General features: G+C 37.7%; 2 protein-coding genes and 1 long non-coding RNA gene across 15 annotated transcripts in view; 2 read left to right on the top strand and 1 right to left on the bottom strand.

Moving 5' to 3' along the window:
- zswim8 (zinc finger, SWIM-type containing 8) overlaps positions 1-5145 on the top strand; it is a 39614-nt gene extending 34469 nt beyond the window's left edge. For all 7 annotated transcript variants that reach the window (XM_048204666.1, XM_048204667.1, XM_048204668.1 and 4 more), the window contains 2 exons: positions 773-951; positions 3560-5145. In XM_048204666.1, the coding sequence (XP_048060623.1) occupies positions 773-951; positions 3560-3763 (383 nt within the window). In that variant the 3' untranslated portion in view covers positions 3764-5145. The remainder of the gene's footprint in view (positions 1-772; positions 952-3559) is intronic.
- A 1179-nt stretch (positions 5146-6324) lies between these two features.
- Positions 6325-15009, top strand: part of ndst2a (N-deacetylase/N-sulfotransferase (heparan glucosaminyl) 2a) — a 123387-nt gene continuing 114702 nt past the window's right edge. For 5 of the 7 annotated variants that reach the window (XM_048204676.1, XM_048204674.1, XM_048204680.1 and 2 more), the window contains exon 1: positions 6327-6474. The gene's annotated coding sequence lies outside the window, so the exon portion shown is untranslated. Of the gene's footprint in view, positions 6475-15009 lie in introns of all 7 variants that reach the window. The other 2 variants (XM_048204675.1, XM_048204681.1) reach the window with 1 other exon arrangement.
- The window catches only part of LOC125276816, a 29383-nt gene continuing 28159 nt past the window's right edge, over positions 13786-15009 (bottom strand). Inside the window, exon 2 of the long non-coding RNA XR_007186763.1 lies at positions 13786-14215. This is a non-coding gene — a long non-coding RNA (uncharacterized LOC125276816). The remainder of the gene's footprint in view (positions 14216-15009) is intronic.

Raw genomic sequence — 15009 nt, forward strand, 5'->3', positions numbered from 1 at the left:
AATGCCAGCCTATGGTCTTCATTGGCTGCCTGTGAACAATGTCTGCTTTGATCCCTCAAACGCTGTTGTTGTAGCTGAGGCCTGGAAGACTTTGGTTCGTGTTGATATAGCGAGAAGACGCTGTTTTCAGCACTGCAAATCTGTTTTGCATGCACTTCAAAAGGCTGAGGACTTACTCTGGAATTGATACAGAAAACCTGATGCCATTTTTCCTATTACTGTGTATTCAAGTGCTGAGGAAGCCTCCAGAGCTGAAATTCAAATATGGTAATAGGCGTTTTGTTTCCGACACACGCTGTAAGCGGTAGACAAATCACGACAGACTGGGCTGTAAGACCAATCAGAGTAGAATAGGCTTATGGAAATGAGGCATTTAGAGAGACTGGATCTTCAAACTAACCATTTTCAGACTCTTTAAGAAATGGTGACGTGGAAATGCATATTATGAGAAAATTCTGGTGTTTTTTTGACCTTGGATGCATGTAAACCTGTTGTAGGAGACAAAACAAAAATTAAAAACAAAATTAGGAGCCATTAAAATAGCATAATAGGGGCACTTTAAATATGAATAAACTATAAATAAAAGATCATAATTATTAGAAATAATTAATGTATAATTAAACATTAATACATTATAAATCAGAATCATAAATTAAAAAATTGGAAACTTTTTAAGAATGAAAAAAGTTAAAAGAACATAAATGCAATGTATTAGATGTTAATTTCGTCTCTGAATGTTTCCTTATCCTCCTCCCTCTGCCTCTCTCCTCAGGTGTGAACCACGTGTACCAGTTTTGTGTGGGGGCAGCCAAAGGTGTTCTTAGTCCGTTTGTCCTGCAGGAGATCATTATGGAGGCTCTGCAGAGGTTAAACCCTGCACATATCCACGCACACCTCCGCACTCCTGCCTTCCACCAGCTCGTGCAGCGCTGCCAGCAGGCCTACTTACAGGTACAGATTCACAAATCCCTAAGATTCAGCCTGGGAGCTAATCACACTGACATTATTACTAATAACATCCCTAATGGGATGAAATCCTGAAATAAATCCGTACCCTGATGATGATGATGATGATGATGATGATGATGATGATGATGATGATGATCCAGGAACATGTATTCTTCCGCTGGCAGAAGCGGTAAAAATTACACACGAGATGATCCGTCACAGCTGACATTTTGTATTGAATGCGGTGCAACCATCTCAAAGTTCGTTTTCATATTAGTTAGACTTAGTTTCAAGTTTTAAGTGGAGAATTTGAGTAGGGTTTTAGAGCGTTCGAGTGGTGCCAAGGCTGGATTGTGACGGCATTGTCGCCCACACTGAATATAAATTGTGCATGAACAATTCTGGAGTGTTAAAGCTAGAGAGGGAAGCCTGAGTCTGTTCACAGGATGGAGCATACTGATGAGAGAGCATCAAACACACTGTGACAGCCCAAAGCCAAGAGCTGCTTCCTAGAGAAGGCGCGCACACATGCTATCTCTCCCTCGCACACACAGACACGCTCTTGCAGTTACCTGCTAGCCGGATCAGGTCTTTATTTTGCCAATTCAAAGAGGTTTCACGTTGTTGCATGGGCAAACAATGTGGTTGTCTACGCAAGTGGCCATTGCGCTTTTGTGGCCTTATATTTTAAAACGCCCAGATCAAGGGAGACTGTACCATATGTCTGCCACTGTAAATCTTTGCAAATGAATGCTGGGTAAATGTGAAAGGGAGACAGTGCCAGCTCTAATCCACTCTCTCCATGCGTGGATAATGAGATGAGGGACCGAGAGGCTTTACTCAAGCAGAAACCTACCCAGACTGTCACTGAGTCATTTCGTACGTCGCTGGTGGGAAATGCTCTCCATATGCTGCGTGTCCCTATAAACATCCGGGGACATGATGCTTCATAACCTGTTTACATTTTATTAAAACGGGTTCAGGTTAGTGCCATCCGGTAGCAGGAATATTTATGAATTTGTCGTGTCGCACGTTTAACCACAGGAATATCAAAAAACGATATGTAAACGCATTAAGAGCTAGAAACTACACTCAAAACCCTCAAAATGAAGCATCGTGAATTATTTAGTTTATTTATTCATTAAAATATTCTTGTATCTACTTGCTAAATAAATACATGAACATGAAATATTGATTTAAGTTTAGTTAAATTATTTTGTCTCAGATTAGCTTAAAGCTTCTGCTAGGAAAAATAGCCCATGACACCATAAAAAAAAAAAAAGGACATGGCAACAATAGATGAAAATAAAGGAAATCTGCACACTGTCTATTACCTTTATTTGTAAAATAAAATGGCAACTTTTTGATCAGTGAAGATCATTTGCTTTCCTCCAAGAAACTTTTTTTTTTTGCGACAAAGAAACAAACGCAAAAGCATTTAAATATAATTTTTCTTTCCATATCTTTTTTTTTTTTTTTCATCACTAGAACTTTTGTGTTCCCCTGAGAAAGTTTGCATACTATAGCAAAACTTTTTCGCAAAATGATTTATAATGTTTAATTTAATGTTTAATATTTTTGTGGAAACCCAGCTAATTTTTTAGCTTTAGGAGCCATTTACACGACACCGTTTTCAACTAAAAACGGAACAATTTTTATGCGTTTTGGCTGTTCATTTACACGACAATGGCGTTTTGGTGGCCTGAAAACACAAACGTTTAAACGGGTTTCAAAGTGCAAGTTTTTGAAAACGGTCTCCATGTAAATAACAAAAACGAGAATCTGTGAAAACGATGACGTCATGCACATGCGGATTACATATTCAGTCTATGGCGGGTGTGCTGGATGCAGTACAGGTCATAAACCTCGCCCTCTCCATGCAAACGAACAGGACTTGAGTCAAAACAAAAAAATAAATTACACTTCAAATAAAATTTTCTGAAAGATGGTTTTGGTCATTTAGGTAGTTGTTATCATGCTGATATATAATCAATTGTCCGTTTTTGTGATAAGTTTGATTTTAGCTAGCAATTTGATGCTATAGAAACGGGGCGTGTCGTCATGATCGACAGTTGTGACTGTCAGCTTCTCTGAGGGCTGTCGGAGCTTCGAGGGGAGATCGGAGTTTCATCTCCATCTAATGGCCAGCCAGCAGAATAGAGCGTTTGTAGTTATTTTCACGGCTTTGTGTGAATGTGGGTCGTTTTGACAATGGTGTCGTCTGTATGCGGAAAACTCCAAAAGAAAAAGTTCTCAGTTTTAACCATATCATTGTCGTGTAAATGTATCCTTAAATGGATGTCTTATGTAAAATTATAAATGTATGTATAGTTTATCGGGTGAACGCAAACATTTTGTGAGTGAATGCAAAAGCATTAACATAATTTTTCCTCCCATCTCATAGTTTTTTCATCAACATATCCCCATGTTTCACCATGTTTAACTTAACAAAACTATTGTTGAAACCAAATGAAACTAAACTGAAATTAAATTTCAAAAATACTATTAAAATGCAAAACAAAAATAACCCTGGAACAGAATTCATGTCCTCCCTGCTAATTTCAATGTCTGATTTATTTTTTTTTTTTATTTTTTTTCTTTTTTTCTCCAGTATATCCACCACAGGCTGATCCATCTGACTCCCGCAGACTATGACGACTTTGTGAACATCATCCGAAGTGCCCGCGGGGCGTTTTGCCTGACACCAGTTGGCATGATGCAGTTCAACGATGTGCTGCAGAACCTGAAGAGGGGCAAACAGACAAAAGAACTATGGCAGCGGATCTCGTTGGAGATGGCCACCTTCTCACCATGACTGCTCTAGAGACCAGCGGGGACAGAGACGCCCAATCTCCTGCAGCTATCTTCCCCCCCCCCCCCCCCCCAGACCACTAACACAGCTCAATCTGACACGCAGTTCCCCTTGATAGGAAGTGTAGCCATGCCAACTTCCTGTACAAGCCCACTCACATGACTGAAAATTTAGTCCTTCAGGCCCTGAAGTCATGAGAACGTGGTACAGAGATACTGGAGCAAGTGAATTACTCCAGTCAGCGGGTCCCTCCTTCGTCGAGTTGTTGATCCCAGTGTTGTCTGAGCTTTTTTTTTTTTTTTTTTTTTTGTTTGTTCTTTTTTGGTGTGTTCAGTCAAGTAACTTGATGGCTATATATGGTTTATCTATGTGTCCTAACATCTTTCATTCACTGATTTCTGTTTTGTGATCCCCTGAGTTCATTTAGGTGGTTGATAAGGGGACAAAGGTTTTCACTTGCTATGTTGATGTTTGGTTCACGTTTGAACAAAACCACTAAATGTCAGACTCAAACTGCAACATTCCTCTACCCTGGAGAACGGAGCCTCCACCGGTCATTAAGGATTTCAACGCTGGATAGTGGATGGCAGTGTAAAAATGAGGAAAATCAAACAAAACTTTGTTAAAAGAATAAAAGAGACATTTATTATGAAACAATAATCAAAGTACGGGTGAGGATTCTTTAATGTTTTGTTTTATCTTTTGTTTTTAATATTTTGTATAGTATGGTGTGTCTGCAAAGAGCAGGATGAGGAATGGAAGAATGTTATTACTGACTGCTCTGTGAGTTCCTTTTTCCGGTCAGATGTTGGTGGCTTGAGTGCTGGAACAGAGAAGTCTGGCTGGACCAGATTACACAGCTTTAATTCTAGACATCAGCGGTGACTTAAGTCCAAAACAATTCAGGCTTTCTGTCTTTAAATTGGGTTCTTTTATATCCGAAATCCAGCTACTGGACAAGTCATTTGCCATATACCGTTAGTAGACGTTGCAATTTCATATTTCAAGATTTAGTCGACCCACACAATCTAGTTTTGTTCTAATTTTAAAACGGGTTAATTGCTCCCCTCATTCTAGCGTAGTAAAGTGGTCAATAAACGTCACTGCCAGATTCCCATGTTTCCAGCATCGGCCCCAGCTTTGGAACTCACTAGTGGAGAGTGACTGCGTAGAAAATGTACTGTGATATTTTTGTATTCTTCAAGTGTAGCTTGGTTGGAAAAAACAAAAAACAAAAAAATCTATATAAATACATATAAATATGTAAACTGTTCTGATTGCAGGAGGATGTAATCTAGAATAAATGGAGAAAAGAGAAACTAAATTGGAACAAAGCAATATTAAAAATGTAGAGTTTACTTAATAAAGATAAATCAAAACACTAATTGAGTTTATCTCTGTCTGTTGTTCTAACTGTTATATACAGTACCGATCAAAAGTTTGGGGTTGGTAAGTTCCTGTGTTCACCAAGACTGCATTTTTTTATATATATCAAAAACACAAAAAAAATAATATTATGAAATATTACAATTTAAAAATGTACATTTATAGTTAAATATATTTTACAATGTAATTTATTCCTGTGATGGAAAAGCTGAATTTTCAGCAGTCTTTAATGTCACATTCAGAAATCATTCAAATTTTTTGATTTGGTGCTCATTTCTTATCTATGTTGAAAACAGTGGTGCTGCTTATAACGTTGTGAAAACTAATTTTTTTTTTTTTCAAGATTCTTTAATAAAAAGTTCAAAAGAACAGCATTTGTTTTGTAACAAAAAGTACTGTAACTTGATTAAATTAATGTGTCCCTGCTGAATAATATTTCTTTCAAAGAAAAAACGTACTAATCTCAAACTTTTGAACGGTAGTTCATATGGATAAATCTGATAAGTTTCAAAGCAAGTGTCAGAAATGCACCTCATTAAAATTAACTTGATTTGCAGGAATCAACGTTGCACTAAGGAGGTTTTCATCGCCTGGGGGCGCTAGAAAGTTAAATATTGACACTGCTGTGATTTAATGGTCTATCGGGGATTCCGATTCTTTTATAAAAGGACCTGATATTCAAAAGTTTTGCTTATTCGATCACGCAAGTAGTTTTGGTGGCAAATTAAAGGTTTTGATGATTTGAGTCTTAATGATTGTTTAAACTTATAAAATCCAGTGTTTCCAAATCACTTTACAGAAAGTTCAGGTAAATGTGTTTAAAAACAAATGTGTCAAAATAATGCACGATAATCTCACACCGGTCCTTGTTTGTGCCTCTACCTGGAAAAAAATAAAAATCTGTTCGGAGGTGCACTCTGTTGGAAACAAGTCTCTCGCATTTGACCACAGTGCGGGGGTTTTAATTCAATGGATTTATCTTTCAAATGTTTTAACCAGTATATATTGCTGTAAGCACTCCAAAATTTCAGTTAATAGATTTCAACACATCCAACTTAAGCTTCACTTCTGACAATACTTTCAGATAATGTTATGCGAAATTGTGAGTTAACGAAGGTCCCTCCCCCCATCGGACGGAATGATTTGGTTTGTTCCAGAGTTTTCGGTAGGTAGAGCGTCTCGAGCCAACAGCAGCATCATAGCTGAGTGAAGATGGCGGCTCAGAGAGTGATGCTGTCAACGAGAGTTTGAGTTCACCTCTCATTTTTTAAACTTGGTAAACCTTTGAGGATCACTTACGGATAGCTGTATCAAAGAAAATTGTATCGGTGAGTCATGTTTTGTGTTTTCTTCAAAACAAGCGCAGTTTTGCCTTTTCAGAACTGAAGAAATGCTACGGCTAGCCGCGCTAACCTCGTTCTGAAGAAAATCAGAGAAGCGCCTTATAAACATGTTTTAATGTCAAACTCCTTTTAGTTTGCGCAAACACGGATTTATCTTAAATTTAATCCTCGCAAAGCTCTGTTGTTTGTATAAAAACTGCGTTTAGTTCCAGAAGAGACTATTTGAGGCGCGGTGGAGTTGAGTTTTGCAGTTTAGTGGAAGTTTCGTATAGTCAGTGATTTTCATCTATACGCACAGTAAGTGTTAAAAAATATTAGTATCTATACATATAAACAACCTAGAGCTTTCCTGCTCTTTACACAGTCGTAAATATTTAGTATCAATGTGAGCGTGTGTAAGTTTGAGTTGCAGAGCAGCTGGGACAAAAGCAAAGCGGGATGCTTGTTGCTTTTAAATGCATGCGTTTCTGTAAGACTTTATGGGTAGATTGAGTCTGCTTTGCTACCTTTACGCAGTCCATTGGAAAATCCGAGCAGCTCTGCCAGCTCATGCCATGGAGACTCGTTTTGGGCAGTAATGAATTTTGCATGGACTTCAGTCAATGCTCTGTTCTCTTTTATAGGTGAGTCAAGAATATCTCGTGTCAGACTGTACTGCACAGCTGTGTTCCTGTCGAAAATCTCTTTAAAATGATAATTCAGTGCGTGTTGCTCTAGCTGTTAGCAGAATATGCTCTTGGATTTATATTTTAAAATTTTCGGTGTTTTAGTCATTTGTCTGCATGAGGGTTTGTTTGGATATTTTGATCTTGCTTTAAGAATGTGTATATGTGGGTTGTTGACGCATAACAACATTATCAACGTTTTTTAAATGGAATTAAGATATAAACATTTCTTTATAAGTACATGTCAGCTTTCCAAAACAACCCTTGTATGTTTGTGTAGCATATATATGCAACACTTATTACATCATGCGTTCTTCTATATGAATATTGAATTGTGAAAAAAGGATGAAATCGGATAAATTAAAATTATCTCAGTAACTTAAGTGATTCAGTCATACTTGATTCATCATGTAGCTTTCAAACTCAACACACTCCTTGGCTTGTCCTTTTGTGCCCACAAGGAATTTAGAGACGTTTTTATGAATGAGCATAAAATGATTTTCTTCATCCTGAGGCAATGTTGTAAATATTGGTATGAAGACTCACAGATCAAGTAGTGTGATGAGTGTATAATCAAGATTTTTACAGCCATTATACTGCTCTTGAGCTATTTGTTTGTCTTCTTTTCTCCTTCTGATTCTCATGCAGGCTGTGCTGTAAAAGTTTAAAACAGGACAAATATATGCCATGACATCACCCATAACTCATTTTGCTCTGTCCCCAAGTCCATGACCCAATTAGCATTGAATTGTGAGTTAAAGATGAGTTTGGTTCTGTCCCAAGAACATTAAAAATATCTGTGATAATTTGCAAATGAGTGTTGGGCCTGGGGTGGCTCTCACGCTGAGAGTTTTTTTGGGTGTTACGAGAAAAAGAAAAAAAAACTCTGAAAGTGGGACAAGACTTGGATTATGTTTCAATAGAGCCAGCGAAGAACCCAGAATCACATTAGATTAATGACTTCAAATGACCAGGCTCTTTTCTTTCGCCTCATCTCCCTAAAGCTAGTATTAATTTCACTCCTGTATCTTAATTGCATGCCTATAGTATTACTCGCTCACTGGTTGCGTTCAGGATGACCTTTAGAAAGAATGGTTAACTGAACTTGCAACTAAGTTTGTTACTTTATAATCATATGAATGCTTCTGTCATGTCAGTGTTAGATAAAAGCCTCGTTCTATTCATGAAATACACCTTTTATTTGCATTGATAATGCAAAAGTGCTTTTGCTGCAGTGCAGTCCACTGAGTCTACTGTCGCTTTCCACTAAAGAACAGAACAGAATATAGGGGATCTGGTTTTTTTTTCTTAGTCCGTTTAATCTTCAGGGAGCTGAGTCAGGTCCTGTGCAGTGCTGGGAAATCAGAGAGGGATGTCGACACGGAGGGAATTGTACAGTTTGATCGAGCCATGCAATGAAGGAAGCACTCAAGGAATGCATGAGGAGATGAAGGGTTCTTCTCCAAACCAATGGTCTTGAGGACACCAGGAGTAATAATAGCAATAACAACACCAGTAATTATATGAATCCAGAATTGGCTGTAGAGCTGCAAGATTAATCGTAAAAAGATCGCAATCTTACTTTATTAATGACAACGATTCTCCCGTATCTATTAAACCTTTGACAAAAAGCATACCGGAATGTTCAAATCTGTGTTCATGCTGCCAGAGCCAGAGAGAGCCGTTTTGAATCACACATTAGTTATTTCTGTGTTACAAATATTCACATTTCACAGAAGTACTGAGATTTTAAGTTAGTATTTAAACGCAGATGTCTACGATGGCAATCAAAATTGTGCAAACTACCTTTTGAATCGAACTTGGCACATAAAATAACGGTTTAATCAATTAATTCCACTAGGTGGCGACAACTGACTGTTAAAAAATGTTATTTGTCATTGAATCTTTCATTTAAAAGATTCGTTCAAAAACATTGATTCTTCCAGCAATGAAACAAGTACGGTTGTACTCAGTACGGTTATTTACGGGAGTGACAACCGCATTCTATAACCGAACTCGCACCCGTAAATTTTCAGGACTCACAACCGCATTCTCTGGAATATTCGTGCTGTGTGAACGAAACAGGACTGGACAACTAGTTGTCCAGTCATCCGCGAGACGTCACAAAGGACGTGACACTCATGTGCAATGGTTAAAGACTGGCTAGTGCATGTTTACATGCTGCTGTTAGTTATTGAAGTTTTTATGGATGAGCTTGCGGTTCAGTTAGTCTCTTGTCACATCAAAAGTGATAATACTTTTCAGTTTTATGGACGTCGCCATCTTTAATATTACGTTGGTCACTGTCGTTATGGTTACTAGTAAGAGAATACGGGCTTGACTCTCGCTGTACGTTCATACAGACAGTGTTCCAGACGCTACTGTAAGTTGCTTTGTGAACGAGACATTTCAAGACTCACACCTGTAAGTAAATGCAGTTGTCAATCCCAAAAACTGACAGTGTGAACGTGGCCTTAGAGTCAGCAATTTATATTTTGTCAGAACCTCTAGTAAATTACATGTTATTTTGTTTGGTTGTATATTCAGAATCGTGATCTCTATTTGAAACCAAAAAATGACTAAGGCCGCTGGATTACTCCAGTAGTAGGGTTGGCCCGATAGACGATTGCCGATGACTGACTATGCCCCCCCCCACCAATCCCAATACAATATATTCCCGATCACAATACAATTCACATTCAAAACAGTTAAATTACCACAATTTAAAATATTTTTTTGTGCAAAAAACGCCAAATGAAGTATAGGCTATTACATGTTTTGTACGAACTAAACCACTGATATTCAAATGGGGACTACAGTCTGTATCCGGACCCCAGCATGTTTCCATCCAGACCGTGAGACATAAGGGTAGCACCATTTTAATGTTTCTAGTTGAAGTAAGCAGTGCGACTAAACAGCAGTGCGTTTGTTGTAATGATATTTCAGCGCTATATACTCTAGTAGTTTTATCTAAAGCCAAACGCACTTAATTCAAGCCCTTTCAGCTCCGTGCGCATTTTCTCTTTCTCACTGTAGACATCGTCTGATTAGGGCTGGGCGATATATCGCATGCGATTCTCACGCCCATTTCGTCAGTAAAGCCAGTTCCCTGATTACTGCTAAATCGCCATCACCTGCTTTCAAATGGAGCGCCATTTAATAGACAGAGCCGTAGATCACTGACAAGCCACGCAATATCGCGTTCATTATCGAAGGCGATTCATCTGCGATATGAACGCGATATTGCGTGGCTTGTCAGTGATCTACGGTTCTGTCTATTAAATGCCGCTCCATTTGAAAGCAGGTGATGGCGATTTAGCGGTAATCAGGGAACCGGCTTTACTGACGAAATGCGCGTGACAATCGCATGCGATATATCGCCCAGCCCTACGTCTGATGCCAATTTGGTAGAGATTGCCCAACCCAATCTGATAGTTTGTTTTCTCAACATACCAGCTACCAAGACATTTACTGGCGGTCTTCAGTTGTCAGTTTGGCATGTTTGAAAAACTTCGGTTGTAGCTTTGATTGGGCTGGCCGATCGAAGCCCTGAGAACAAGCCCAAAGCGGTGTGCTGAAATAGTCAGCTTCATGTACCCATGCAGAGCCTCTTTTAGCCCTCACTTCACTTAGTCAAGAGGCAGATGCGAATGGGCGGTCATCCCGTGTTCCACTACTTTTTAACAGCAGATCTGTATGCTGAGCCTAAATGGCTCTTGTTATTAATAAAAAGGGATGCTGCAGGGATCGCTTCATGGCAGGGGTCAAGAGGTGCAAGTATTAATGTTATGCTAGTTTAATATCAGATCAGTTTTGAGCTGATTGCCAGCCCAGCAGAGATATAAGCATCCTTCATCTGCAAGCCTGTGGGGCTTCAATTAGCTTTGTGTTATCTTCACAGGTTATGGCATTGAAGAGGGCAATCTTTTTTTATCTAGTAGATGATGAATTATGAATGGTTATAATTTAAGAGTGGGAGTTTGTGGCTCTTTCACTGGTGTAGACTCAGATAAGTGATAATACTGAGGCCTATTAAGAATTATTTTAGATATACATTTGCTGATCAGATCTAAATTAAAGTGCACTTTATTTGTTATAGTTTCAGTGTAAATATGGATTTGTTAGCTTGATCAGATCTCTTGTCGAAAGCTTTTTTTATTTTTTATTAAGGCTACAGGTTTTCTGAGTACTCTTTTTTTTTTTTTTTTTTTTTTCTCTTCCTCTGTTTGCACACCTCTCGAAAACAGTTGCATGATTTTTTTCCCCCCCGGTTTCCCTTATGTGTTTCTGTTTATCTGCCATTTGCCAGTAAATCTCACCTGGTTCGAACCCCATTAGATGGATTTTTTCTACATGCCACAAGATATTATGTCTCTTTCTAACTCGATCTATCTCTCCACGCAGCTGTAGATTACAAAAAAATTGCATTGCCTTTTTGAATGTTTATTTTATTCTTGAAGTTTCTCCAGGGATAAGATTGGCAGTGACTAAATTAATATCCGTGCAGGGTAAGCACAATTCTCTTCTTCTGAATGTAACCCTCATTCTCCTGGTGCTGATTCACAGGTGAGGTGGGTGTGTGCCATTTCATTTAAACTTGATAATCAGGAATGCCCTTCTGAATTGCTTGTGCTGGACACACGTTATCAAGCTGCTCTTCTGGAGAGAAGCCTTTGTCAGATAGGTGATGTCCAAACGGTCTGTGTCTCTGGTGGTTGAATCACTGCTAGAAACATTATAGTGTGTAATTTATTCAAATTTTTTAATGTTAAAATACTTTCTCCTAGGCTTTTTCTTGGGTTAAAGTGGTATCTGTTAATAGCTCACAAGCCCCACATATATAGCATATAGGGGTGTGACACGAGATCTCGCGAGACTAAAATGTGACGAGATTTCTCGTCGAGGCGAAAAGTAGTCTCATGATGTTGCCTTGACAGAGTGTTAGGATGATTAGGAAAGAATATGCCACCGCTACGTTTACATTACGCCTCCACTGTCCTTTTGCTTTATATTTAAATAAAAAACATTTAATTCAGTTGGATAACGGTTGCCGCAGCTCCATATTTACAGAGTACGCGCGATCGCTGAAAGTGAAAGTCAACGCGAGCGCGCATTCAAACGCGATTTCAATACCCCACATTTTGAAAGCGGCTCCCTGATGAATGCAAATATCTCTCAATATGAAAGCTATTTTAGGCTGGGCAGTGTAGTTGTAACCATCTCTTAGCTCTGTATCAAAGAAAAATGTTGGTCTTATTTGCGCTCTGAATATTGAGAGAGTGCGATTATGGTTGCACTTATTGTAAAGTGTTACCATAAAAATGAATAAGAGTTTTCTCTTAATCTTATTAAGCACAAACAATAAGGTTTCATTTGTTAACATTAGTTAATGCACTGTGAACTATCACGAACTAACAATGAATGACTTTTTATTAACTAACATAAACAAAGATTAATAAATACTGTAGCACATATATTGCTCATTGTTAGTTGATGTTGGTTAATTAATGTTAATAAATGAGACCTTATTGTAAAGTATTACCATTTTTATTTATACTGTTTTTATGATCAGTTTGTGGAAAAACCTTTTACAGTGCTTGAGTATTGTTGTCTTTTACTTCATATGATAATTCATACTCAGAAAGTAGAACAGAAATGACATTCATTACAAGATGATTAGTTAAAACATTTCAAATACACCTGCAGAATATTTTTTCTAGTCATGTATTTCGCCATTGAGGATTTCTTAAAAATAGTGTGTAAAAATCTTGTCTCGTCTCGTCTCGTGAACTCAATCTCGAGTCTCGTCTCGTCTCGTGAGATACCTGTCTCGTCACACCCCTAATAGCATACATGCATGAGTTGGTTTATTTACATAATTATTACATATTTATTTGTGCTTTGTTTTATAGGATATAAAATCTAGGATACCTTTTTCTTTTGACACAAAGTTTTCATCTTCAGAGTTGTCAAAATTATCGACTTTGGTACCAAGTCGGTACTGAAATTTTAAAAATGTGATGCTTTGAGCACTGTTGAACGGATTCGTAAACACCTGATTGGCAATTGTGTTCACTCGCACAATCGGATATGTCTGTGATTAGCTTCAATGATCAACTCTTCAAAAACATTGTAAATAGTCATCAATGATGCTCTTCACAGAGCGCTTACACAGACGTTTGAAAGCAGGCATCTATCACGGACCAGTACGCTGATCGACGTCTGCTTTTAAACGCTCCCACTTTCAAAACGCTTTCAAATTTAAATACTGTGTGTTGATCATTGTAGCCAATGTGTGTGTATATATATATATATATATATATATATATATATATATATATATATATATATATATATATATATATATATATATATATATATATATATATATATATATATATATATATATATATATATATATATATAAATTTGTTTATTAAATTTAGTAAGTTTAGTATTCATTCAGCATTCAGATTTCCATCACAATTTCCCAAAGCATTGTATTCATTTTTTTTTTGCATTTTTTTTTTTTTGCATTTTTTTTTTTTGCATTGATATATAGAGAATATAAGTGAATTTATATATTTTTTTAAATGTACATATAGTTGGATATAATGCAACATTTTCATTCTTAGTGTGAAGAATGGTTTAATAAAGTTAGTCAAGTCACCTTAATTTAATGCTTTATACAATACAGAATGTTTTAATACAGCATTACCACCATTACCATCGATGCAAACTTCATCAAATATGAGACAAATTAAAATTCTGCTCTCAAGCAGCTCTGCAGAAGAAAATAGTGTCATTATTCAGCTCAAGTCAATTCAATGTTGATTCAGTTCAGTTCAAAATTCTTGGCAAGGTCAGTTTTTCTCCCTCTGTTTTGAATGTCAAGTTGTCCAGCTGTTTGAGATGTTTGACTTATTCAATAGGGCTTAAAAGTAGAACATTCACAGAAGTCAAATGGGTTGCACAGGTTTAGCGGTTTCTCACTGTGCTGTCCAGCGGCTCACTCAAGTGATCCATCCTGTGCCGTGCCGCTATCCAATCTTATCACACATCTAAGGAAAAAAAACATAGGGAGGGGAAAAGTGTCACTACCTGTAGCACTTCCATCTATCTGACTGTCGGCACTGTATGTTGTGGCTTTAACACCGCTAAGCAGCATTTTTTTTTTACTTGCATGCTGTGAAATATATTGTGAATATTCAAACTAATACCATAACAAAATCATCTGATACCTGTATAAATGTGATTCATCATCCCCACTAGAGTCCCATCTGAAATGCATGCTAATGAAAGTCTGCCTCAGACCAGTATTAATCAGTCTAAACAGATGCAAGGGGGTGGGGGGTGCACCTCTAGAAGGCTTTTACCCCTTAGGTTAAAGAAATGGTAGATTGATTCAATTATCTGTAAATGAGAGATCAAAGGACTCAGAAAAACAACATTTTTGAAGTAGCAGCAGAAGATTAGTTGTTCTAATCTCTTCAGGGTTTTTCTGCCTTCCATCAAGAGCTCTTGTACACGGGGGCTGCTACAAAGAGCAGTGATTCTCTTTCAAGATGAAAACCTCTCTCTCACTTCAGTCTTCATGCTTGGCTTGAAGAGGTAGTCTGTTTGTCCATCTTTTGAATGAAAGGCTTCCTTAATGCAAAATGTTTTTTCCTTCGTATTTGACATCTGTTGTTCTGTTTGTAAAAGGCTTTCAAAAGGTATATTTGACCATGTTTACCTCGATAGAAGCGCCTCGATACATTGTATGGCTGTGTGCATTTACTGCCAAGAACACCAAGGCTTTGAACATTCCTAACATACTGCCTCAATCATTGAGTTTGGGCAATCAAGCAACAGC

The sequence above is a fragment of the Megalobrama amblycephala genome, linkage group LG10 (genome assembly GCF_018812025.1).
Source record: "Megalobrama amblycephala isolate DHTTF-2021 linkage group LG10, ASM1881202v1, whole genome shotgun sequence".
NCBI classification, from domain to species: domain Eukaryota; kingdom Metazoa; phylum Chordata; class Actinopteri; order Cypriniformes; family Xenocyprididae; genus Megalobrama; species Megalobrama amblycephala.